Source organism: Neoarius graeffei, chromosome 21 (assembly GCF_027579695.1).
Source record: "Neoarius graeffei isolate fNeoGra1 chromosome 21, fNeoGra1.pri, whole genome shotgun sequence".
Lineage (NCBI taxonomy): Eukaryota > Metazoa > Chordata > Actinopteri > Siluriformes > Ariidae > Neoarius > Neoarius graeffei.
Window position 1 is genome coordinate 41,860,261 of NC_083589.1, and position 27,973 is coordinate 41,888,233.

Sequence of the window (27,973 nt, forward strand, 5' to 3'; positions counted from 1 at the left end):
GAAAAACAACGTGTCTTTACCATCTTTAGTGTTTCACGCGCTGCAGGTTCCTCTCTTCCCGGTGTGTGTGTGCGGCTTTAAGCCTGACCTGTAGTAGCTATGGTGAGTATCTGTTAAAAAGTAATATAAAGACCTCAGCTACATTTGTTGAGGTTGGGCAGAAACCTGATTAAAGATAGAATACATGTGAAACGTGGGGAATGTAGAGAGTGTTTTATAGACATTAAGAGCCGATTACACCCTGACTCATTCACGCGCACATGTCGGCCTTTAGAGCTAACCGTTAGCATGGCTAACACCCGAAAACAGGTTCGAAAGAAGAGTTTAGAAATATTTCAAGTTTTTCATTTCCTTTATCTTTTCCTTTTGTTCGTGTGCTGTTGTTAATTAGAGGTGCCTCTGGGCTGAAAGTTAGCGGCGCAGCTAAGGCTAGCTGTCAGTTATCCATTGTGTTAATATTAGCCCATTAGGTTAGCCGGGTAACTACCAGGCTAGTCAGCGCGTTTTATTTCACACTCTGTTTTTGGATATTTGTTTTGTTTCAGTAGTTAAATAATTCTTATTTAACTACTGAGTTATTGATTATTTGTCCGGAGTTATTACCGATATTAGCAAAGCAGTTAAACAGAGCAGATTGCTAACGGAGCTTTCTAGTGGTTTCTATGGGGAGGCTGGAGGGGGAGGAGTCACAGCGCTGTGCTGGATGCTTCAGTGCCTGTCTCAGGTTCTCTCTGGTAATTAAAGTAGATTTTTTTTTTTATTCATAGAAAATATCTACAATAATATAAAGAATGTGAACTAAAAAAGGCAGACCTGATTCATCAAAAATAAACGTAGTTTAAAGTTTCACAGATGTTCTTTCATTACCTCAGGTTACAAAAAAAAACCCTAAATAGTTTCAAAAATTTTTACTTTTATTTTCTGAACATGATCTAAATCAAACTGGCCTTCAGCTACAACTTGAGAAGGTTCAGCTCCATAAAATTCCTCGCGTTTGATATCTTATCCAGAGCGACATACAACATACCCAGAGCAGCCTGGGGATCAGTTGGGGGTTAGGTACCTTGCTCAAGGGCACTTCAGCTATTCCTGCTGGTCGAGGGACTCGAACTGGCGACTTTTTGATCCCAAAGCTGCCTCTCTAACAGGGTTCCTGCTGGCGCTCCTTATTGACGAATATAATCAATCAATGACGTAAAGAAAATTACTAGCAGTCGTTACAGTGACGAATGTATTTTAGTTATCATAAGCCATCTTGTATAAAAATCCAACCGCAGTGAAGAGGCGGTGGGAAGCCAGAGTGTAAACAATAAGCACGTGCTTGTGACCAATAAAAGTCGACTACACATAATGACCAAATGAGCGCCAAGCTTTTGACCAATCACAGTGCGTCTTAATCGGCCTGTGTGGTGATGTCATTATCACTGCGGGAACTGAACAATGGCGCAGTCTAAAGCCAGTATCTCACTGGGCTGCGACTAGTTGGAGACACAACAATTGCGATAAAATATGCGAACTAGGGACAGTTTTCACTTGGAATCACGCTGAATTGATATTCGCATATTTACCGCAATTGTTGTGTCTCTAACTTGTCGCAGCCCGGTTTTCCCTCGGCAGGCAAGGAAGTAGAGGAAGCCTCACGGAAACTGACTTGAGAAGGGTTCGCGACCGCTTTGCGACACCAGCGACGCATTTGCGGCTATTTTGAGAGAAATTTTGTCGCACGAATTTTTTGAACATGTTCAAAATTTCAGCGACGAAGGAGCAACACTTTGCGAGGAAATTGAGAAGCCCCGCGAATGTTTCAAGACACTTTTGAAACGCTCTCGTGAATGACGGTCGCAGCCCAGTTAGATACTACCCTACCCTACCGTAAGCTGAGCTGAGCTGCTTCAAGCGCTGAAGATGATTTAAGGGCCGAAACAGCCGCGGGGGAGGCATGCTCAGAGCCCCGACCGTCCCCGAGCATATCGGACACTGTCAGTAATACAGGGGCTGGGTTTTTTATTATTTAAATAATTTAAAAAAAAAAAGGCAAAAGTGCTGTTAGCCGGCAAACGAGTGAAGAGCTGTATGTTTTGCGTGGCGTGGCGTGTCGAGTCCCCCCGGCGGACGGATGATGAAACCGCGGTGTCGTTCTGTGTTCGGTTTCTAAATCGACGGCAAATTCTGATTCCTTCACCGTTGTTTGGTCCAAGACTCTTCTCGACTCTGTTCCATTGTAAATCAAGTTTTGTGTTGAAGTAAATGGTAAGGGGAGTCCTAATATCTCTTTTTTGATTAATTCCCTGCTAAAATAACCTTAAATAAGCTCAAACTAAAGAGGTTTGTTTTAGCATGATGGTGCCCAGGGCGCCCAAAATCAGGTCTTTGTGATTAGAGACTGGAGTGGAGCCTAAATTTTATATGTAATGGAGAGACCTACCTGTATCTCTACAGATATTTGAATTGTGCCAGTTTGGTTGGTATAAACATGTTTTAAGTCAGGCGGTACGGTGGTGTAGTGGTTAGCGCTGTCGCCTCACAGCAAGAAGGTCCGGGTCCGAGCCCCGTGGCTGGCGAGGGCCTTTCTGTGTGGAGTTTGCATGTTCTCCCCGTGTCCGCGTGGGTTTCCTCCGGGTGCTCTGGTTTCCCCCACAGTCCAAAGACATGCAGGTTAGGTTAACTGGTGACTCTAAATTGACCGTAGGTGTGAATGTGAGTGTGAATGGTTGTCTGTGTCTATGTGCCAGCCCTGTGATGACCTGGCGACTTGTCCAGGGTGTACCCCGCCTTTCGCCTGTAGTCAGCTGGGATAGGCTCCAGCTTGCCTGCGACCCTGTAGAACAGGATAAAGCAGCTACAGATAATGAGATGAGATTTTTCAGAACCCAGGGGGAACGCTGTCTAACCATTAGGCCATGGCTTTCTGATAAGCAGCAAATATGACTGACTGACTGCCTGGTTCTGATAGTTATGCCAGGATCAGACTAAACAATATTTTTGTCTTTCACAATGATCACCATGTTACATTAGGCAGTCATAATTCCATAAATTATTGCAGTGTCTTGGTGAGGAGACTGGTAACACTACAAGTTTGATCCCCGACCAACCATTGTCCATGTCCTCGCACAACGTCAGGGAGGAGGGTCAAAAATTGTCAGTCACGGCTATGAAAGGACACGTTGTAGGACCAAGTCATTTAAAAAAAAAAAAAATGGAGTTGCTGAACCACAGGCAGATTTTTTTTATTCGTGCACTGATCATTGAAAATGCTTTGTGCTGTAGTAGTGTAGACAAGGACTAAATTAGGCAGTTCTTTTAATGTGTAAATGGAGAGGGATGGGATCATGTCTAGTATTTAAAATCTTTGCACAGATGAGTCACACTGAAACGCGATGCTTATGAAATATAAAGGTGTATATAGGGCCTCCGATTTTCCGCGATCGCGGAAAACGGGTGGAAATTGGGGTCAGAAACGGAATTAGTGCTCAGAAACGGAATCTACGGAGCCCCTCTGGTGACATGGGTGGAAAAAAAAAATATTCCGTGGCCACAAGTTGATAACGCGTGGGAACAAGATCCTATTCCGTGCCCATGACTTGTTTAATGCGTGGGAACGAGATGATTATTGGGTGGCCACGAATTAATAATGCGTGGCCACAAGATGATTCAAGTTCCAGCCTGATGGGATGATGTCCCGTTTTTGAGCGGCCGTCAATTGTGCAATAAATACAGGATTTATCCTGTATGATGAAATCTATAACTTCCCCGAGGTCAGCATATTGTCTACGTTTGAGCCCGTGCTTTTTGAGCAGCCGAATTAAGGGCGTATTCACACCTACGTTGTTTGGTCCGGACCAAACGACTAAACGAATCAAATTTCCCTTGGTCCGGACCTTTTGGGTTGGTCTGAATACAAACCACCGAACTCTGGTCCGGACCAAACAAGCAGACCAAGACCGAGCTGCAAGGTCGGACTCGGTCCGGACCAAAGGAACCCTGGTGCGGATCTTTTGGAGGTGTGAAAGCAGACCGGACCTAATCTGACAGTTTTGCTTTTTTGTACCTTGGGAGCTTCCGTCGTTTGTCGAGCATTATGGGAAACAGAGTCTTGACACTCCACCGCAAAGCGCAAGCACTGTTTCGGTTGTCAAGGGAACCTTACAACAGTCGTTCAGTCATTCAGACCAGTGGTAGGCTAGACTACAGAGTACAAAAAATGAGTACGGGGCAAACGTGGGCCGAGGAAGAAACGCGTACCCTTGTGGATATATGGGCAGATGTCCACATATCTGAGCTTTTGGAGAGAACACACAAAAATGCCGACGTGTTTGCTGTATTCAGTGAGAAAATGAAGAAGGGGTTCACGCGCTCCCCAGAACAATGTCGGCTAAAAGTGAAGAAACTCCGTCAGACCTACATTAAAATCAGGGACATTCTTTCAAAAAGTGGCAGTACTAGCGACGCAAAAAAGAAATTCATCTATTACGATGGATAAGGCGAATATCCCGACACGTACCTCCTCCGTCTTGTGTGAAGAGCCAGAACTGTCACAACATGATGTGCGCTCATCAGCGCTATCCTCCGTAGCCGCCTTGCCCTTTGAAGTCGTCGTTGATAAATTACTTGTACAACAGCATAGTAATTGCACAATTGTGAAAACAGTAAAAACTGGAAAAAACATATAGCTTTGGTGACATTAAAAAGAATAACAGCACGGAAAGCCTCCATGACTACTTTTGAACTTAACGCTTTGTGCGCGTGTCGTCTCTGACCAATAGCTGAACGACCTCAGGGTGCGTGGCTTTGTTGACAGATTTTGGTCCGCTTACTAAAATGTACAGTGTGAAAGCGAACCGCACCAAAATGAAAAAATAAAAAAACATTTGGTTCGGACCAAAGCAAGTGAACTATCGAACTATCCTGGTCTGAATACACCCTAAGTGTCTCTTGCTCAGAATTACTCCATGTCTAACTGCAAGTGATTTAAGGATATCATTATAATTCATTCCTAGATTAAAATAAAACGAAATCAGATCAAACTTGCCCATATTTGCGGCTGAAGCTACTGATGCCAGAAAGTCAACAGTCTCAGTGATGAAATGACTAACACTTCTCGTGGCCACGCGTTATTAATTTGTGGCCACCTAATAATTATCTCGTTCCCACGCATCAAACAAGTCTTGGCCTCGGAATAGGATCTCATTCCCACGCTTTAAACAAGTCTTGGCCACGGAATAGGATCTCGTTCCCACGCGTTATTAACGCGTGGCCACGGAATATTTTCAAGCACAAAGGAACTCCTAATTCTGTATTATAATGGTGATCTTGAAGGCAGATTTTGAACAGTTAGATTTCCATTAGTAGTTTGCACCAAGGCGTTTCAGTTTAACATTATATAATAGCAACTGATTATTTTCATGATTTAATGGTTTATGTTCTTAAATAAGAAGTTATGTTCCGAAGAATATTTTCTATATAAAGAGTTTGAAGACTTGTGCATTATTAAATGAATAATTTACAGGCAAAATGTAAATTAAACTAATAATAGCATTAACTGTTAAATAATTTGAATCATTTAAAGTATATATTAAATGGACACTGTCACACACTTTGTTAGACCTGTTGTTGCACTTAAAACATTGTCAGCATAACAATGAATAAAAGTTTGAAAAACATGGATAAAATGATAACCAAGATTGTTTTATTTAAATGTACATGTATAAAGAGTAAGGATAACCATAAAAGTATTTAATATACAATATAAAGTTTTAAAGAAAATAGCAGGAGCCAGTCAACAATCAAGTTAACAGCACTAATTAACTACAGTCTTAAATAAATGAAAGAAACACATTTTCAGTGAAGTGAAATTTAGTGTTGATTCTAAGGTGCATGCTAAGGTGCATTAAGATATACTTGTACAGAAAGTTTAAAGCTTTATATGAAGTTGTACTACAGCAGGCCAGTAAAGCAGGATTACAGGGATGGATGCACAAGGACAACAAACATGCAGATGCCTCCCAATACCAGTTACCTGAAACATAAAATTTCATGCATTTATTACATGTACTTAAGAATTCTGATTCTGAATTATGTATTTTATATGTTGAAAATCTAAAAATGCCAATTTAGTTGTCATTTGAGCATATAACTGAAACAAATTGTCTGAAATGGAATTGAAACGGAATTAGCCATTGTCTGAAATGGAATTTAATGTTTTTTGAAACGGAAAATAGGAGGCTCTAGGTATATTAATTTGCATACTTTATGTAATGCACAGGCAATATAATTCTGTATTACTGATATCTAGTTCAACCATGTGTTGATCTTCTCTTTGATTTTCTTTCTGCTCTACAAAGCCTGTATAATCTCTTGTATGTGTTACCTTTTAATGTACATTTGAGTTTAATTTAAAAAAAAAGTTTAATTTATGACATTGTAGAAATGGCCTGTAACTCATGTAAATGTGATTGTGTCATTTGTCAGGCCTCCTTATCAATGGCCCCGGTGAACATCTTTAAACATGGAGCTGATGAGGAGAAAGCTGAAACTGCTCGCCTGGTGAGTCTTTCCCACTGAGCAGCTATCAAATCTTAGTTCATACACTATATGGCCAAATGTTTGTAGACACCTGACCATCACACTCGTGTGTTTGTTGAACATCCTATTCCAGATTTAGTCCAACTTTATTGTTGTAATAACCTCCACTCTTCACTGCTGGGAAGGCTTTCCACTAGGCTTTGGAGCATAGCAGTGGCATTCATTTTGTACAGTAAAGTTTTAACTGGCATTTGTGGATGTAACTTCGTATTGTAGTGCTTGACAAAGGTTTGCCAAAGTAATCCTGAGCCCATAATATATTAGTTATTGATGGTTCTTGATGCAGTGCCATCTGAGGGATTGGAGATCACAGGTGTTCAGCTTAAGCTTGCGCCCTTGACCTTTATGAACCCAAATTCCTCCAGATTCCTTGCATTGGTTTGGGTCTCTTAGGTTCAGTGAAATGGAAACTGTAACGCAACAGCATATGAAGACATTTGTGTTATTCCAGCTTTGAGGCAAGAGTTTGGGGGAAGAATCACACGTTTGTGGTGGTCAGGTGTCCACAAATGTTTGACCATGTAGTTCTTCAGAGATTAGAAATACTAGGATCATATTTAACTGAGTCACAGCTTAATTAGTCTATCCGTCCAAATCCGATACATGTGCATCTCAAATTGGAATCCGATCATATGTAGCAAGTCTGAACAGCTGTAAATCGCAAGATCCAATTTTTCCAAATCCAGTTCATACCACATTTGTATGTGGTATGAAATTTGATTCAAATCATATTTTTGCAAATCCGTTTAAGTCCGACTGCTCTGATTTCAGGGTGTTTTTAAAAAAAAAAAGTCTGACTTTTGATGCCACATAAAATTTGCATTTATATCACGTGCAGGAAAACATTATTATTATTATTATTATTATTATTACTACTACTACTACTACTACTACTAATAATAATAATATTGCAGAAAATAAAGCAGACCGGCAAACCTCCTCTGTCTGTTGCGGTCTCGTTATTTTTATAAATGTGCAGCTCCACATTGCCATATGGTAAATAAGCAAGGCCATTATCCTCCATTTTGGTTTGTTTTTGTCAACTACATGTACTTTCAGGTGAAATATCATTACTACTTCTGAAAGTGAGGATTCCCACACAGATTGGATTTTATCATTTGCCGTATATAATGTGTACAGTCAATCAGGAAGATCAGATTCAGATCGGATATGCAGAAACGGATTTGGACTGACAGCCTGAACATAACCTTTGTTTTTCCCACTGCAGATGTGAATGTCTGTGATATTTGTATTTTGTTTACTCCCTGTATTTACTGTTTTAAGTCACTAATCAGACGTGAGTTGATCAGTATGCAACCAGAATGTGGTCAAAACCTGAGGTGGGTTTCCCTAAAAGCCTCTTAACGCTAAGAGCATCTTAACTAAGAGAGAGTGTGTTCATTGTGATGCTCGTGCTACCATTTAATGATGATCTTTGTGCTACAATGCTTTTGGGAAACCCACCCCTGTCTGATTCACTTTGACTGGCTCAGACTGTTTGAGTAAACAGAAATGAGACTGTGCCTCTTGCACACTTGTAAATTTTCTGTGCTAACAGTTGAATGTGACTGCCCCAAATATCTACCAACTACATCTGATAGACAATCTCAACCTAACTGAACTGTGATTTATAACTAAAGCTTTAAAGTGAAAATTTTTTTTTTTAAACAGCAACTTAATTTCAGAAGTGTGTGATGAATACCTCTGCATTTAACCCATCTGAAGCAGTGAACACGCGCATGCATGCGCACACATGAGCAGTGAGCGCACACACACACAGAGCAGTGGGCAGCCATGCTAACAGCGCCCGGGGAGCAGTTGGGAGTTAGGTGCCTTGCTCAAGGGCACCTCAGCCCAAGGCTGTCCCATATTAACCTAACTGCATGTCTTTGAACTGTGAGGGAAACCGGAGCACCCGGAGGAAACCCACATGGACACAGGGAGAACATGCAAACTCCACACAGAAAGGCCCCCTGCCGGCCACTGGGCTCAAACCTAGAACCTTCTTGATTTGAGGCAACCATGCTAACCACTTACATCACCATGCTTCCCCCCACCTTTTTTTGTTTTGTTCCAACACAATTGATTATGATGCCAAAATGATCAAATCTTTTATGTATATGGGAATAGGTTTGCTAAACCAATGCCTCTTTTCTCCTAGTCTTCCTTTATTGGTGCCATTGCTATTGGAGACCTGGTAAAAAGTACACTCGGACCAAAAGGAATGGTATGTAAATGGTTTAAACTAATGGCATACTTATTTGGGGTAACTATATCTCAGTATTCTTGTTCTCACCTGCTCATATTCCCTGCAGGACAAAATCCTCTTGGGTGGTGGACGTGAGGGATCTGTTACCGTGACCAATGATGGAGCAACCATTCTGAAAGCCATTGGTGTGGACAACCCTGCTGCCAAAGTGCTGGTTGGTGAGTGTGATGTCAATGTATATAAAACACATTCTAATTTAGTTTACTGTAGCTGTAAGACAAAGTTCAGACTTTTAATAGCTTATCGTTACAGGCCTCTCTACATTGTCTTGTTTTCAGATATGTCGAAGGTCCAGGATGATGAGGTTGGCGATGGCACTACTTCTGTAACTGTGCTGGCAGCAGAACTGCTCAGGGTGAGGTGTTAACCTGTTGTCCCAGGGCTAAAAATTAACTAAAGTGCTTGGTTGCCACTTGGGCCAGTATCCCTGAAGTCTTAGTGACCCTTAAATTTCCTCTAGTCGAGCACAAAAATTTAAAACCATTTTTACTTGAATAACATCCCACAGTGTTTAACGTATGCCCCGGATTAATCGATAGCATTAATGCTATGTAATTGTTTAGATATTGTAACATTATTCAAACATGCACTACATTAGTCATTTAGCTGATGGTTTTTATTCAAAGCGACTAACGATAAGTGCATATAGCCAAGAGAATGCAAGAGTGACCAGTGCTGAAATACTAGTGGAAACAAATATAGCCTACAAATATCATCTAATATCTGTAATGATCAGGGTAGTTAAGAAGTTGAAGACACTTGGACAAATACATAGATGAGGAATCATTTAAGTATGGTATGTTTATTGTTTCCAAAATTTGACAGCATTTGCATCTGCATTAAAATGGTTAGCCTGTGCTTCTGTCCTTTCTTTTGCTTCTTAAGCCTATACAAGATGCATCATGGTACAGTAGGTTGGTAGGAGTTCTATTAAACTAGAGCTAGGTGATATATATAAAATTACATTACACACACAGAGTGGAGGAAATAATTATTTGATCCCTTGCTGATTTTGTAAGTTTGTCCACTGACAAAGAAATGAACATTCTATAATTTTAATGGGAGGTTTATTTTAACTGTGAGAGACAAAACATCAAAAAGAAAATCCAGAAAATAACTTCATATAAAAGATATAAACTGATTTGCGTTTCTTTGAGTGAAATAAGTATTTGAACCCTCTAGCAAACAAGACTTAGTATTTGATGGCAAAACCCTTGTTGGCAAGCACAGCGGTCAGATGTTTCTTGTAGTTGATGACCAGGTTTGCGCACATGTCAGGAGGAATTTTGGTCCACTCCTCTTTGCAGATCATCTCTAGATCATTAAGGTTTTGAGGCTGTCGCTTCGCAACTCGGAGCTTCAGCTCCCTCCATAGGTTTTCTATGGGATTAAGGTCCGGAGATTGGCTTGGCCACTCCGTGACCTTAATGTGCTTCTTCTTGAGCCACTCCTTTGTTGCCTTGGCTGTATGTTTTGGGTCATTGTTGTGCTGGAAGACCCATCCACGACCCATTTTCAGTGTCCTGGCAGAGGGAAGGAGGTTGTCACTCAGGATTTTACGGTACAGGGCCACGTCCATTCTTCCATTGATGCGGTGAAGTAGTCCTGTGCCCTTAGCAGAGAAACACCCCCAAAGCATAATGTTTCCACCTCCATGCTTGACAGTGGGGACGGTGTTCTTCGGGTCATAGTCAGCATTTTTCTTTCTCCAAACACGACGAGTTGAGTTAATGCCAAAGAGCTCGATTTTGGTCTCATCTGACCACAGCACCTTCTCCCAGTCACTCTCAGAATCATTCAGGTGTTCATTGACAAACTTCAGACGGGCCTGCACATGTGCTTTCTTGAGCAGGGGGACCTTGCGGGCACTGCAGGATTTTTAATCCATTACGGCGTAATGTGTTACCAATGGTTTTCTTGGTGACTGTGGTCCCAGCTGCCTTAAGATCATTCACAAGCTCCTCCCGTGTAGTTCTAGGCTGATCTCTCGCCTTTCTCGTGATCCTTGATACCCCACGAGGTGAGATCTTGCGTGGGGCCCCAGACCGAGGTCGATTGATGGTCATTTTGTCTTTCTTCCATTTTCGAACTATTGCACCAACAGTTGTCTCCTTCTCACCCAGCTTCTTGTGCCCTATTCGCATGGGATAAGTATTACCTGTGGACCTCTGGTAATTCGGAATAATTACAGAGAATGTCTGAGTTCTTAGTCCCATGCGAATGTGCTATGTCTGTAATTTGCCAAGTAATAATTCCGCCGCGAATTACCTACTGTGTTTCGGCAAAACACAGACGTCCAGTGGTAATACAAGTCCCGTGTGAATGCGCATGTCTGTGTTTGTAATTATTAAACGCGCGTCTCTTGTACTTTCCTGGAGTGAATAATGGAGTATACGGGCGAAATTTTGATAAACAGCATTTCAGGGGCAAGTGGTAGTAGGCCTATCCCGTATTTGAACCAGATAAGCAGAAACTCCTGTCTACAAGACGAAACAGGATGTTGTGAACTTACGACACATCCGGTCACAATGTCTGTAAATTCAGTGAATTACAGACTTTTGCTTATCCCGTCCGAATGCGCCACACAATAACACAGAGGTGCGGGGGTAATTGCGAATTACCAGAGGTCCATAGGTAATACTTATCCCGTGCGAATAGGGCTTAGGAGTGTCTAACTGGTCTGTGGGAGCCAGAACTCTTAATGGTTGGTAAGGGATCAAATACTTATTTCACTCAACGAAATGCAAATCAATTTATATATTTTATAAAATGTGATTTTCTGGATTTTCTTTTTGATATTCTATCTCTCACTGTTAAAATAAACCTCCCCTTAAAATTATAGACTGTTACACCACACACACTTTTTATATAAGCACCTACATTTATTAGTAAACCAATACAATAATACAATCGCTCTACTCTGACAGCCTACCTTCCAGATGACAGCTATTGCATGACTGCAGGATTTCCTTTTTTTTTATTTTTTATTCTGGCTAGGCTCAGCCTTTAAGCAAACAGACTCACCCTCTCTTTTACGCATAATTTTGCCAGTTTTATTACTGTGTAGATAATTGTACGCCTCTGTGCTTTTGTAGTTCCTTAGCTCCTTGTCATCAACGCCCTTGCTAAGAATAAAATAATTGACAGTGTCAACGTAGCTGATGTCGGGCCACAACTTCATGGTGTCTATCCATTCCGTGAGGGTAGACGGATGGGGCACTTTGATCGTATTATCCCCAGAGCATGTCAGAAAATTGGACCCGTGTAACCATCTTTTAGCCAATCTACATAGCAGTTAGCGTTAGCTACAAGTGTCAACACAGTGGAGCGGAAGAAAGTACCGGTTTCTGCTATGATGCAGCAAAGAATTATGGGAAGGGTCAGAGTTTGGGAATGTTGTGTGCTGTGTCTGAAATCACTCACTCATTCACTACTCACTATCGAGGGAATTGTATTTAAAGGACTATATAGTGAGCTCATTGGTAAAATGAAAAAAAAAACACTTTCGGACACTGCTCCGCCACGCTGTTATTTATATCGTTACTGTGGCACAATTAAAATGTGCCAGATTAGTTGGCTAGTAGGTTTTCAAAATAATAAATACATATTATACTGAATGTATTTCCCACATTAAATACAAAGTACTTTGTGTCTGTTGCATCTTTCAGTTCTTTTAAATCAAGGCTGAATACTTTCTTCTTTTCCGCTGCCTTTTATTAAATCAAATTTGAGGCTTTTGATTAATTCCTCACTCTGCACTCTAACTTTTATTCTTGTATTTTATCTTTTTATTTTCTATTCTCTTACTATTTTTAATTGTACTTGAATGTCCATTTATAATGTGTTTCTTCATCCATTCACCCAACACACTACAATATTATTGCCGTTTTCGCGCCACAACTTATAAATTTGTCTTGTGCCCATTGTCATAAGGAAAAACAAACTACTGCTATACTCAATCTAAAATACTTAACGGTCCTTATGAAACAGCTTTTACAGTTCTGTGAAAATGTGCAACCGCAATCCATGATGGTATATATTGCTTAGTTCGTGACCATCGGTTGTACACTACTTTTCACGATGCATGGTGGGATACTATTAGCCCACTATTATTATAGGGTGTAATAATTCTCACTATACATTCAGACAGCCCTACAAAATGGCGAACTTGCTATATAGTCCACTATATAAGGAGTAGCGAGTGATTTCGGACACAGCAGTGGATATCGTGAAGCAATCAAAAAAACTTGTGAACAGCTTTTAAATTTTGCACTTTTTGAACTCTAGTAAAAGTTTAGTTCTACAAACTTGGAGTTGAGGAAAGAAAAGAAAGGTACTCCTAAGGCAGGAACATTTTTTTATTTAATATTTATTGTAATTTTTTTTTTTTTTTTACTTCTCAAATCATGGTCGACCAAACCTCAACTTTTGGTCAGTTTTTAGTCGTCACTGGTGACCGTGTGACCACCAAGTTTCAACTTTGTCATCCTAGGAGTTAATTGATTGATTTGATTTATATTTCTGAAAAATGTTTAGTCACTTTGTTATCTGGCTAATCTTTTTCGAATGGTTGGAAGATGATTCTAGGGGTGGGTCCCCCCCCCCCAGTCCATTTCTCTCCAGTTTTTGTAGCCAGTTTAATCTTGAAAAGATTTAATATTCAAGTCCATATGAATATTAATTTATATAATTAAACTGCAAGGCAAGCATTAGCAGTAGTATTTTATTGATCATTTCAAAAGCAATTTTAAAATTGCCTTGGAAAGTGACTGATTCCTACCCCTCTTTAATACCTTCAAGATGAACAAAACCCAAAAATAAACACCTTTATACTGACACATAATATCCATATAAGACATGGTAGTGTTCGTTTTCATATTTCTACCTGTATACTATATACAGATTTTATTTTAAAAGAAAAACAATGTCCCTGGTGACACATTTTTACTCTCTCGGAGTCCAAATCATGTCACTTACACGCTACGTGACTTACGGAGGCTAGAGGAGCTCGTGGATGCATTGCTTCTAAATTGTTATAAACAACTCTGAAGATGCAGAGTGTCAAGCATTTGGGTGTAAAAAATAAGCCCGATCATGAATCATTTTATGTGACATGCTTTTGTTTGTTTTTTATTCACTGAGAAAAGCGATCTTTTTAGATGGTGAGAGTTGCATTGCTGTGGCAACAGGATTGTTTACTAGTATCCGTCTAAGTACTGTGTATGCATTATCTAGCCGAGTGAGATTTAAACTTCATAAAAGTGAAACCAGTTGATTTTGCATATTTTGTAATAAAAAAAAAAAATCAGTTACAGAGAATTTCTGATTAGGTTTTTGGAATTAGAAGCCTTTATCCCATATACATTACAAGACTGTGAAATTCTGTGCATTCAACCCATCTGAAGCAGTGAAGACACACGTGTGCACTAGGGGTTGACCGATAATCGGCCTGGCCGATATATCAGGCCGATATTCTGCATTTTTAGGGTTATCGGTATCGGCCATAATTTCCACCAATATGCCGATAACATGCCTTTTTGCAGCCATTTCGTTCCTAACGCGACTGTCACTGCACGTCCTTTCCTGCACTCGCCTCTCTGAGTTCAAGAACACAGTCCCGCCCACCACAACATCTGATTTGTTTGGCACAAGAGATATAGCCAATCGACACGTGTAGCTAAACGCTGTGAACTGTTTCAAGGCGGCCGTACGGGCACTCGGGCAGAAGCAGATCCCACTTCAAGGTAAGGGCACGCTGCTTTTGCCGCAATAAGTCACAAACGCACAAGTTGCAAAAGCACAACATCATTATATGTTTACATTTTTCATCTACTACTCGTTAAAATTGTCCATTTGCATCTGTGCAGCCAGGCAAACTTAGCTTACAGAAGGAAGCACTTGAATTAGCCTACAACCAACTAGTCTCGCTGAAACTACATGTAATGTTGTCCATAGTAAGCAGTCCCCAGCATAACGCAGGCTGCAGTCATTTTTAAATCCCCGTCTGGAAACCAGGGGCGATTTCTCAGAGACAACAAGGGAAGCCGAGCTTCCCCTAAAATTCTCTCCCCGAACTGCGGCGTCTACGACGTTGAATTCTCATTAAAACAATAACTTGCATAACATAATATATGCCCAAGATTGTATTTATGTTCATAACTATCCTGTAACTTATTTGAGTGATGTCTGACGAACTTGCAGTTCGCTACGAGAATTACCTTTGCTGCCAGGCTGTAACCTTTCTTATTTCAATGGGCTCTATGGACTGGCAGCAGTGTTGCCAGATTGGGCGGTTTTAAGTGCATTTTGGCGGGTTTTGAACAGATTTTGGGATGGAAAACATCAGCAGTATCTGGCAACACTGACTGGCAGCCGGGTATCCGTTGCAGTCTACAAGACGGCTCTGAACAGCCAATTTCGGCTAGTTGTTATTGGTTAAAATCAACAAAATCGTCACTTCCAGGGAAGCTGGGCTTCTCTGGGACTAAACGAGACAGTGGGAGGGACAAGAAGCCGGGCTGATAAAGGATTATTGGAGGCAGTGTTTGAAAGACATGAGGAGGGCGGTACTTCGGCGAGGAACACGGAAGTATGATTAGTCAGTCCCTAGCGGATGTCGAGAAAGTGCAGTCGTGTGCCAAAGTGCTGTCCGAATTTTTCATATAAACGTTTCTTCTCATTGATGTCTCTGTACATTACTCTGTAAATAAATGTAAATATTACTTGTTGTGCTCTGTTAACTTTCATCCATTCTATCAGTTTGATCATTCGTGAATTCACTCGTTTATTTCATTTGTAGTTCAATCTGGTTGTAGGCTAGCTTGAGCCTTATTGGGATCTGCAGTGCTAGCTGCTAACAGAAATTGGTGAAGTCTCTGGAAAGCACAACCAGCTGGTATGACAGGGTCACAGACCATTTTCTGGAAAAGGAGCGGAGGGCAGAATTTGTGTATAAATAGTGTTCATGAATCTGAAGTGTGTATATTGTTCAGTAATGTTAAGAGAATGGTGGGCTCTGTGTTATAGGTTATACCTGGGTATGATATTCAAGGTTCTGTGTGTTGCATAGCCTACCTGGTTATGAATTTCCAGACTGTGTTGCAGAAGATGTTCAAGGATGTGTTGCACAGCTGGGTGTTGTGTTAAAGACTCTGTGTTGCATATCAGGGTATGATGTTCAAGGCTCTTCGTTGAATAGCCAGTGATTTTTGGATGTTTGATATTTTTGATTAAGGATATGAGGCACTAGCCTGGCAAGCCAGACTATAACATGAAATGTACAAGCAAAAATACTTTCTGCCACTAGGTAGGGTTGTCTAGTTCACTATGCTAATGGGGCACACCTTTCTATGCTTTGATATCCGGCCTACAGGTTTTACGATGAATGCGTAAAATGGGCTTCCCTTGTTTTAAAAACCAGCAGCCGCCACTGCTGGAAACGTTGTGAATGTGTCAGTAGTTCTACTCGAACAGTAGAATGACAGCCATATAGAGAGGTGGTCAAGGGAAGACGAAATAAAATGTAGTGTTTGTGCTCTGTAGGCTAGCGCAAGCCTACTGGCTATTTGTTATGGTGATGAGTAAACTTCATGACGTGACTCGTGCTCAAAAAGCGCATTGCACTTGTATATGTTAGGTAACTTTATAAAGCGCTATTTGAACATTTAAACAAGCCAGGTGTGATATGGTGCTAGTCGGCTATGTAATACTGTAGGGAGTTTGTCAGGACGCTTGTTGTGGGCTCAGTAATTAATTGTGTCGTGGATGCACACTTGCTTGGATAAACGGTAATGAACGAAATACATCAATTAAACTCTTGACTTAAATGTTCTTATGCTACTTCACATTGCGCTGTAATGTACTCCACTAGTATTTATAATTCTTGCGCAAGTGATTCTCCTCACTAGCGCTTCTGATTCGGAAAGCGATATACTCTTAAAGGAGCAGAGCCGCGGCCGCCCCCTCACTCCGACTTCCGTTCTCTGAACAGACTCTTAAAGGAGCAGCCGCTCCTTTTAACCAGAGCTTTTAACACTCCGTTCTCACTTTCTCTATCCTGGCCCTGCACAAAACTTCATGTTCAATTTTACAGTTAAACATAACATTTCATGGATATGAAGGTCTGTGTCAGTGTGTGTGCTATGTTTAATTTCATGTGAATTATAATGTTTACATTTATCGGTTGCACATATCGGTTATCAGCATCCCAATTCCATAATAAAAGGTATCGGTATCGGCCCTGAAAAAAACATATCGGTCGATCCCTAGTGTGCGCACACAGTGAGCGAGAGTGCAATGGAGCCCTGTAATAATTTATTTTTTAATTATTTTTATTTAAAAAAAAACATTAGAAACCTTTTATTTGATAGTTCTGTGTAATGAAGGTAAACGGTGGGCTGTTAATGTCACAAGCAGATATCTGGTTTCAGTGCAAATGGTTGCATCCAGGTAAGCCTATTTTTAGCAATATCATAACTTTTATAACAATTTATCCAAATTAAAAATTTTTTTTTTTTAAATGAGCATGTGGAGGTACATTTGGGAACTTGCCGTGATCAGCAAACGACATTTATTTTCGGGTTTTGTTTGACTTTAAGTGAAGGTGGCTCAGAGGTGACTGTGTTTATTGTGCACTAGGAAGCAGAGCTGCTGATTGCCAAGAAGATCCATCCTCAGATCATCATCTCAGGCTGGAGGAGAGCCACCCAGGCTGCTCGTGATGCCCTGAGGGAGGCTGCAGTGGACCATGGGTAACATTTAACGTCTTGGTGTTAACCATCTTATGATTTTAAGTATAAAGTAGGGGTGGGACGCGATTAAAAATTTTAATCTGATTAATTAGAGCCTTTGAAATTAATTAATCGAAATTAATCGCATTTTAATCGCATAGAAATATCTGACTTGAGAACAGGTAGAAAGACATTTTTCCATGTTGGGTTAGCTTGCGCGCCATCTGCCAAGCTTGCTGCTACATGTTTGGCATTGAGGTGGTATTTCAGGCTTGATGCGCTGCGGTGATGCGCGAACTCCTTGTTGCACAATTTACATAAGACCACGCTCTTATCAACTCTCCCATCCTGTATTTTATAACAGAATTTCCCCTGCATGGGGCCAACTAAAACATTATCATCCGTTTCTTGTACTTCTTCCATCTCTCCTTCCAAAAACCAGCGTCCTTTGAAAACCGGCGTTCTTCTTCTCCTGTTCTTTTTCTGTTTCTGTCCGGCTGTATTCCGTCACGCATTAGGGCTGCCCCCACAGGTAAAATCCCAAACGACGACTTCTGAGTTTCCAGAAGGCTGTGTACACCATCAGACGTAATGGAACTGATGAATAATAAAACTGCAGAAAAAAATTAAATAATGAGTGTCAGAGAGCATTAACAAGTAGCCTACATAAAGTGGCTTAACAATAAACTGCAAATTTGAAGTAGCCTTGTTACAAAATAAATGTTTTGCCTATCAGTCAATGTGATCCCTGGCCCTGCTTCCCCTTACTTAGCTCCGAGATGTGGGGATGGTAATCGGTCACTTTGAGTTGGATGCATGCTTCCGAATGGCCCGTTGTCAGACGACTTCGGGAGGGGCAAAGTGCATTCTTCATGTGCGAAAATATCTGTTCACACGGATATGTTGATCCGAACACTGACAATAAAGCCAGTGCGATATTGCGAAGACAGTTGAACTTTTCGGGTAAAGATGCCCAGCAGGATTCATTGGCTTTAAACAGCAGGGCTCCTCTCTCACAGTCACACCACAATATCTTGCCATCACTGCCAAACGTGCCACATCATTCACATCTACGCTTTCGTCAAGCGCAATGCTAAATACCTCTGCATCTTTTATGCCAGTTGTTTGCTGCACCCTTACGTTTTCTGCCATTTCACCAATTCGTCGCTCAGCAGTTCTGGCTGATACGGGCATGTCTTTTATTCTTGATTTTATTGTCTCTTTATTTGGCAGCCCCTCAAAAAGACTATCCGAGCCGGAGAGAAAGGCCTCCTTAATGTATTCACCGTCTGTGAATGGCTTTCCATGTTTAGCTATGCAGTGAGAAATTATATAGCTAGCTTCAGTGGCATTGTTTTTAGCTGAGGTAAAGACTGTTAAAGTGTGGGCTTGCTTCCCATACCCGCACACTGCGCGTGAGAGTGATTCGTCCCTATCTGCCTGATCTTTGAAAGTCTTTTCGTGCTTTGCCTCGAAATGACGTTTAACACTGGATGTTCGACACACAACACTTTCAAAACACAACGTGCGCACAGCACGGTCCTTCTGAGAAACGAACCCATATTCTTTGGTCCACGAGGAGAGGAAAGCTCGAACTGTCGGTTTCTTTGCCATCTTAGCGCAACTGCTGCGTCAAGTGGGCCCATCTCGTGAGAAATATGGGGAGGGGGCAGTGTTGCCAGATTGGGTGGTTTTAAGTGCATTTTGGCGGGTTTTGAACATATTTTGGGCTGGAAAATGTCAGCAGTATCTGGCAACACTGGGAGGGGGCACTATATTGTTGTGTAGTCATGCTAAAAGAGCAGGCTCGCCATGCAACAGCCAATGACAGTTCAAGATGACGTTTGAACATTTTTAATGTGTTGAATAATTAGGTTTGTGTATCATCATCAGTGTGCCACTGGAAATTCCTCGGCGTGCCAGTTGTGGCACGCGTGCCTAGGGTTGCCGACCCCTGTTCTACAATGTAGAAAATGGTCACAATGAAAGAAAGAAAGCACAACTTTATTCATCACACACTTGTGAAATTCCTCTCTGCATTGAACCCATCTGAAGCAGTGAACACACGTGTGCACACATGTGAGCAATGAGCACACACACATACCCAGAGCAGTGGGCAGCCATGCTAACAGCGCCCGGGGAACAGTTGGGAGTTAGGTGCCTTGCTCAAGGGCACCTCAGCATGGAGGAAAAACTTACGAGTCGGGGTATCCAAACTTTTGCCTGGTACTGTACATTTTGACAAAATGCCAGAAACGGCTCTGGTATTGCAACAGATGTGCTGAAAATAAACACAGGATATGTGTTGCAGCTGTCTTGTATGCACATGGATACAAGCAAGTATAACCTGAGCCCAATCCTCATAACCCATGTTAACTAGGTCCTCATTCATTTACAGTAATGACCAGGTGAAATTCCAGGAGGATCTGTTGAACATCTCCCGGACCACACTATCATCTAAACTACTCACTCATCATAAAGACCACTTTGCTAAGCTGGCTGTGCAGGCAGTGCTTCGACTAAAGGGTTCTGGCAACCTGGAGGCCATCCATGTGATTAAGAAGCTGGGAGGCAGCCTTACAGACTCTTACCTGGATGAAGGTCTGAAGCAAAGTTCATTATGTGTATATACAGTTTGGATTTGGTTTTGCCCGTTGTAGGTCTTTATACTTAGTTTAATTTTATCTTTCCTAACAGGATTCCTACTTGACAAGAAGATTGGTGTTAATCAGCCCAAAAGGATTGAGAACGCAAACATCCTTATTGCCAACACTGGCATGGACACTGACAAGATCAAGGTACGGTTTTAAATCTTCTGTCTGTCTGGTCTTTCTTTCTGTCTGTCTTTCTGTGTCTGTCTGTCTTTCTTTCTTTCTTTAAATGCTTTTTGCCCCTTTTATTTTATGAGAACACACCCATTCATTGTCGATGCACATGGTTTCTGTAGGTCTTTGGCTCCAGAGTGCGTGTTGACTCTACAGCAAAAGTGGCAGAAATTGAGTTGGCAGAGAAAGAGAAGATGAAGGAGAAAGTTGAGCGCATTCTGAAGCATGGCATTAACTGCTTCATCAACAGGTACAAGGTGTACACAAGACATACACAATTCACCTGCGTCTTTTGACAACTAAACGGAAACCGTATTTCTATAGGCGGAGTCTCCATTTGATTTTCCGTATCACATTTTTATATTACAACTGCTAAAAACGTATAGCATTTGAAAACCATGTGACCTTTGAGGTGATTTTAAGTTCCTTTCTTCTCCAGACAGCTGATCTATAACTACCCTGAGCAGCTCTTTGCTGCTGCTGGTGTCATGGCCATAGAACATGCTGACTTTGCTGGAGTAGAGCGACTGGCATTAGTCACAGGTATGTAAATAAAGGACCTGCAGACTTATGGAGAGTGCCATAGTCTGTTTCTGCTCATACCAAAATCAAAAATAAAGCCCAGAAAGGTATCGTAAGACTCTCGGTTTTGCATAAAGACAACAAGGCAAAATCCTAACTTATTATTATACCCCCCACTCCAAAGGAGGGGAGGGTATACTGGTTTACCTCTGTTTGTCCGTCCGTCCGAAACACCCTTTATCTCAGCAACCGCAAATCATAGCCACTTGGTACCAAATTTCAGCTTGGGGTTCTATACTGTTCTCAGGTCTGTCACACATCAGCTTCCTGTTTACCGACTGAATGTATTTACAAAACTTATAGGGTGGGTTTTGACACTACTTCAAGAAGCAAAACGCTATTTCAAAATGACAGTTTACCAGGCTGCTATTTGAAGTCCCTGGGGAGAACGCTGCTCTTTACTTGTTTCAGGGTTAATTATTTGTCGAAGTCAACATTCATAATAAGTTTCCTATTCCTTCGATTGCTTGCATTCTGATGTAAGTGAGCAGTAGCTCACAGTTGATCTTGTTAGGATTAATATTACAGTTGAGGTAATAGGACTTGGTCTTACAATCCCTTATTGGTGTTCACCCTAATTATCCCACCCACCAGACAAGTCTCCTCTATTACACGGCAACTATCAACCAGGGAGGGTGAAGGTCCTCACGTTTCCTCCGAGGCACGTGATGCCAACCGACCGCATCTTTTCGAACTGCTTGCGCAACATTAGGGAGCGGTGTATCTTCCCACTTCCATATGCATGAGCTCAAAGACACCCAAGATAGGCTAGCACTGCTGTAATTAACAGGGGTGAGCGAGTATGCCACTCCTCCCTCCCTGGGAACATAGGCCAGTTTTGCTCTCTCGAGCTCCTGGCCATGGCATCATCAGGATTCGAACTAGCAATCTCTGGAGGATAGGGCAACATATTTCTGTTGTGCTGCTCAGGGACTGAGATAAGAAGAGATTATTAGATACATGAAACATAAGGGCTAAGCATAATTAATAATATTAACTGCATAAGTACTGCCACAGAGGTGAATATCCTTGTACATTTTTTTTCTTTTGGGGAAACAGGATAAGGAGGATGATGATTTGTCTGCTGCTTTTGCTTTTAACACTGGATTGCTTCCTTTATCAGGAGGGGAGATCGCATCCACCTTTGACCACCCTGAGCTGGTAAAGCTGGGCCACTGCAAACTCATTGAGGAGGTGATGATTGGAGAGGACACTCTCATTCATTTCTCTGGAGTGGAAATGGGTAAATATCTACAGTATATGGACTGCTGAATGTGTTCTTTATAAGGATTCTGGGTCCCCCCCCCCCTTGTAATTATTGTGACAAGTACGGTATATTTGAATTTCCACTCATATTGTCAAAATACTGGTTTGTAATCTGGCATGTCTGTGGTCATTTAATACACTAGCTGCTGCTTCTTTCGGCTGTTCCCGTTAGGGGTTGCCATAGCGGGTAATGACCCTCCGTATCATCGTGTCACACCAACCTTCCTCATGTCTTCCTTCACCACATCCATAAATCTCATCTTTGGTCTTGCTCTTTTCATTCTATCTGGCAATTCCATCTCCAGCATTCTTTTCCCAATATACCCTGGATCTCTCTTCTGTACGTGTCCAAACCATCTCACGCTCACCTTTCTTACTTTGTCTCCAAGCTGTCCTACATGTGGTGTTTCTCTAATATACTCGTTTCTAATCCTGTCCAACTTTGCCGCCCCAATGAAAATCTCAGCATCTTCAACTCTGCTACCTCCAGTTCAGCCTCCTGTCTTTTTGTCTTCAAGCTGTACATCATCCCTGCTCTTACTACTGTCTTGTATGCGTTCCCTTTCACTCTTCCTAGCAACCTTCTGTCACAAATCACTCTGAACACACTCCTCCAGCCATTCCAACCTGCTTGCACACTCCTTCACTTCTCTTCCACACTTGCCATTACTTTCTACAGTTGACCCCAGATATTTGATCTCCTCTGCTTTGACCACCTCTATTCCTTGTAGCTGTACCATTCCACTGCCCTCTCCCTCATTCGCACACACGTACTCCTCCTTGCTCCTACTTGACTTTCATTCCCCTTGTCTCTAGTGCATATCTCAATGTCTCCAAGTTTTCTTCCACTTGCTCCCTGTTCTCGCTACAGATCACAATATCTTCTACAAACATCATTTAACACACTATGAGCAGTGCAAATAGTTAGGCGTATGAAAAATTGCGATACAAATTTATGACTTGGAATCAATGAAATAAAAATTAATCAGAATTATCAGGCTGCATAATCTTAGTTTTTCCCAAGCTGTAAATGGATTTGTTTAGACAGTAGAGGGCGCAATAATCTACAGTAGCAGGAACACGCATGACGTCACCCTAAGTGGAAGTAACGCATCTCTAATGCTGCTAAAACACACAAAAATACAAATCTAAAATGAGAAAGGGCTGTTGTGCGATTGATTGTATAAATAGGTTCAACAAGAAATTGGAGATCTTTTTACAGACTGCTGAAAACTGAAAAGAAAATGAAGGTAATGTTCATAAGTTTATTCAGAAAAAGGTCTATTAACGTTTTTCATTTGTAGTAAAAGGAATATTTTATTACTAATAGGCGATTATATTTTACTTCAACTTTTACAAATGTGGGTAAATTGTTGGTTATGAAGAAGAAAATGAATGTTAATTTTTTAACAAACATTTTAGTTTATAAAGAATAGGAAAATGGAGGGGGGTTGTTTGTTTTTTAATTTTTCATACTTTTTTCAAAAATATCATGGGAAAACGAATTGTGAGCCCAGTATCATGAATCGATTTGTGAATTGGGTGCGTCATTACATGTCTACAAATAGCAGCTTGGGCTGATGCAAAGAAGACACCGTGTCATTTGCAAGTGCAGATGTCCAGGGTTGTCATGAACTTTGTTACTGTGAAAAATTGAAGGTGCAGTTTGTAATGTTTCATGTCTCTAAGGTAAATCTGAATAGTAAAGGCTGCATATGCCTTGTGGAGTTGGCTTTTCAGGAAAGTTAGATTTTCATGCAGTTGTGCATGGAGTTGATATCAAATTGTAAATGGAGTCATAAAATGAGGAAATGTTTTCTTATGCATGTTTGAAAAGATTGCAGGTCTAGAAACATTTACATTGGCTACATTAAACATTTTATAAACTGCATTTTTAAATCTTACGGATTCTTAAATGTCCATATATAGATTCTTAACCTCTCCATATGTGGGCATCAGCTCTAACTCTGAACAGAGTCTATAGATGATATATTTGTGTATGTGTGTGTCTTGTTAGGTGAGGCCTGTACTATTGTTCTACGTGGTGCAACACGGCAGATTCTGGACGAGGCTGAGCGTTCTCTCCATGATGCGTTGTGTGTGTTGGCTCAGACCGTTAAAGAGACTCGTACGGTCTATGGTGGAGGTATGTGGAGGTCTTGATTATAGCAGTTTATTTAGTTTCTCCTTTTCTTGCCATGAATTCATTCTGATTGCAGAGTCCAGGTGAACTGTTTAACCCCAGCAAATTTCTGTTTTACATTGCCTCTTACATGGAAAATAAATCAAATTCATGCTCATGTGTTGTATTACTATAAAACAATAGGGTCATTCCATGCCAAATCAACAAGAGGTTATGCTCGACCATCTCCGATTTCAATGAAATGTGGAGGGCTCAGAGATACTATTAAAAGAAGTTAATCCCCAAAACTTGAGCTTCCTATCACCAATAGTTTCAGAGATACAGGCATTTGAATTTTTCGATTTTTTTGTTTTTTGCTCAAAACATACATATTTTAAAGTGCAGTATAATCTTTATTATGCAAGATAGAAACCTAAAATTTTGCACAGAGAGACTCAATGTCTTGTAGTACAAGCTTCAACTTAGAATTTCAATGGTCATTGTATATTAGATGGTGATTTTAACAAGGAAATTAAAAAGACAAATTTGCATTTTTTTGCATTTTTAATTCATTCTGGAAGCTTGCCTGTGGCAGTAATGCTTAAACTAAGAATGTTATTCAAATCTACACAGAAATATCTACCAATTTCAGTTTTACCAAGTCTCCACTATTCCTAGTTTGTCTGTAATAGGGTTTTGAAATTCGCCGATTTCTAAAACATGCCATTTTCAGTAGCAAGAAATCCAATGTGGTATAGCAGTTAGGAACTTGTAAATTTTTTTTCAGTAATCCCCAAGACCCATATTTTATATTTCCAAATTTTTGTTCTGTCTCTCTCAAGTATTTTTAAACTACAGGGGTTTAAAAAATCCATTTTCACCAAATTCGAATTTTTGATATATTTTCATATAACTGATATTTGAGGGTTAATAAATGCTTCAATAAGGCTCAAGTAGGTTAGGAGACATGTTTCTTCCTCAATTTTAAATAAAATTTCAATTAATGCTCAGTACTAATTATTTGTAAATTGATTTTAATCTAAGACTGTGTAACATTAGCAATCAATGACCAGCTATTGTGTACCAGTCAACAGCCAGCCTTATCAATATCAACACAGCACAATAGGTGACCTTTGATACCAGAACAGGTGGCTCATATCTTATAGTTTTAGAGTCTGTAAACTGCATACTTGTTCAGATAACATTATATTGCTTGGATTATATTAAATACATTGTAATACAGAGCACTGAGAAAATTTACCAGTGTTATTAACTGAATGTGTTTCTTTGCAAGGATTGGATATTTTGAATAGTTGACTAGGGAATTTAGTTGTAGTTGCTTTCAATTTGAGATCAGTATAAATGAGTTTGTTCTTAGACATCTAGAAATGGCTGAACTTCCTCCCTGTTCTATAGGAATTGGACTAAAGAAAGATTCTGACTGCCATAAACTAACATACAACAGAAATTGTAAGTTAAATACACTCTCAGTATAGTTTGGAGCAATTATTGAAGCATTTATTAACCCTCAAATATCAGTTACATGAAAATATATCAAAAATTCGAATTTGGTGAAAATGGATTTTTTAAACCCCTGTAGTTTAAAAATACTTGAAAGAGACAGAACAAAAATTTGGAAATATAAAATATGGGTATTGGGGATTACTGAAAAAAATTTACAAGTTCCTAACTGCTATCCCACATTGGATTTCTTGCTACTGAAAATGGCATGTTTTAGAAATCGGCGAATTTCAAAACCCTATTACAGACAAACTAGGAATAGTGGAGACTTGGTAAAACTGAAATTGGTAGATATTTCTGTGTAGATTTGAATAACATTCTTAGTTTAAGCATTACTGCCACAGGCAAGCTTCCAGAATGAATTAAAAATGCAAATTTGTCTTTTTAATTTCCTTGTTAAAATCACCATCTAATATACAATGACCATTGAAATTCTAAGTTGAAGCTTGTAGTACAAGACATTGAGTCTCTCTGTGCAAAATTTTAGGTTTCTATCTTGCATAATAAAGATTATATTACACTTCGAAATATGTATGTTTTGAGCAAAATGCAAAAAAATCGAAAAATTCAAATGCCTGTATCTCTGAAACCGTTGGAGATAGGAAGCTCAAATTTTGGGATTAACTTCTTTTAATAGTATCTCTGAGCCCTCCAAATTTCATTGAAATCTGAGATGGTCGAGCATAAATTTGTCAGATATTTGTTGATTTGGCATGGAATGACCCAGTATTTATATGAAGTTTTCAGGAATTTGACCAGTTTATGGAAAAAAAAAAAATTACCCTTCCCCTGTCCCATAGGTTGTTCAGAGATGTTGATGGCTAAAGTAGTGACAGACCTGGCCAGCAGAACCCCAGGAAAAGAAGCTGTGGCTATGGAGTCTTTTGCCAAAGCTCTGAGAATGGTGAGAGCTGATGGATAATTACATAATGATCCTTGAGCATGATTCTAATGATAGTCATGCTCAACGATTTGTGTAGTCATTGCTTTTCATTCTTCTCATCTCATTATCTCTAGCTGCTTTATCCTGTTGAAGTACACAAAATTTATTCATTTGAGCGCGAGATACCTTTAACTATCTCTTTTATGGATGTTTTGTAACTTCTAAGATTTAACTTTTAAAGTTTAGGAAATGTTTGTGCCAGACTTGATTAGTTTATGACTTGGAATGTGGTGGTGTTTTAAAGTCCCACTGAAGATGAGCCTAATGAACATGTTTATATCCCAGCTACCGACTATAATTGCGGATAATGCTGGTTACGACAGCGCAGACCTCGTGGCTCAACTGAGAGCAGCTCACCAGGAGAATAAGACCACTTTTGGTCTGGGTGAGTTCTGGCACGCATGCATAGCGATCAGCTTTATAACAAATAAAATGTGCATCTTGGCAGTTTTTCTTCTTGTATCAGTCAATCAATTATAGATTGTCTTTTAAGCACCTTCTGACCGTTAACCCTGTTGTGCCTCAGACATGACGCGTGGTACAATTGGTGACATGGCTGAGCTGGGTGTCACAGAGAGCTTCCAGGTGAAGAGGCAGGTATTGCTAAGCGCCGCAGAGGCAGCAGAGATGATTCTTCGTGTTGATGACATTATCAAGGCTGCACCAAGGTATGTAAAAACTGCCCACATAATATAACTCTGCTGTGGTGAATCTTGGAATAGTGCTCGTTTACTTGAGTCATTGATTGCCCCCATGGAAACAAGCTTCTCACTTTGGCTGATTCACGTCCTTACTTAATTAGTTGTGTGACGCCAGATTTAGCTTTACGTAGTGAAACATTTCTCACAACTACTCAAAGGTTATGACTTACTGAGAGACAATATGTTATGACTCACTAACTGCAATATTTTCTTCCAGGAAACGTGTACCAGATCACCACCCATGTTAGGAGAACAGAAGAGTGTGGAAAGCAGCCTGTGTATTTATTATCTGCAATGACCTCCTTGTTCTTGCAGTTTTGTCAGTGTGTAGCACAGTTAGCACCGCAGAGGTTGTCTGTGTCCTGCCGCTATTCAAACATGGCAGTGTGGCTTTCTTTATTTACTCTAATAAAACTTTTGAACCTGTTTTTGT

At 40.5% G+C, this 27,973-nt stretch overlaps 1 protein-coding gene across 1 annotated transcript; it reads left to right on the forward strand.

The window, feature by feature from the left end:
* The first annotated feature begins 1 nt into the window (after window position 1).
* Window positions 2-27,966, forward strand: cct2 (chaperonin containing TCP1, subunit 2 (beta)). The gene is made up of 16 exons (XM_060903141.1): window positions 2-102; window positions 6,469-6,543; window positions 8,744-8,809; window positions 8,898-9,009; window positions 9,130-9,206; window positions 17,489-17,601; window positions 19,979-20,181; window positions 20,278-20,378; window positions 20,528-20,655; window positions 20,845-20,948; window positions 22,111-22,230; window positions 24,271-24,399; window positions 26,697-26,800; window positions 27,125-27,224; window positions 27,366-27,507; window positions 27,758-27,966. The coding sequence occupies exons 1-16, from the start codon at window positions 100-102 to the stop codon at window positions 27,786-27,788; spliced, it is 1,608 nt and encodes a 535-aa protein (XP_060759124.1). The 5' UTR covers window positions 2-99; the 3' UTR covers window positions 27,789-27,966.
* The last annotated feature ends 7 nt before the right edge of the window (window positions 27,967-27,973 follow it).

Excerpts from the sequence above, each read along its gene's own strand:
- cct2 (XM_060903141.1), top strand. Across the intron at positions 9,207-17,488 it reads TGGCAGCAGAACTGCTCAGG|GAAGCAGAGCTGCTGATTGC; the intron begins GTGAGGTGTTAA and ends ATTGTGCACTAG. Across the intron at positions 20,656-20,844 it reads ATTAACTGCTTCATCAACAG|ACAGCTGATCTATAACTACC; the intron begins GTACAAGGTGTA and ends TTTCTTCTCCAG.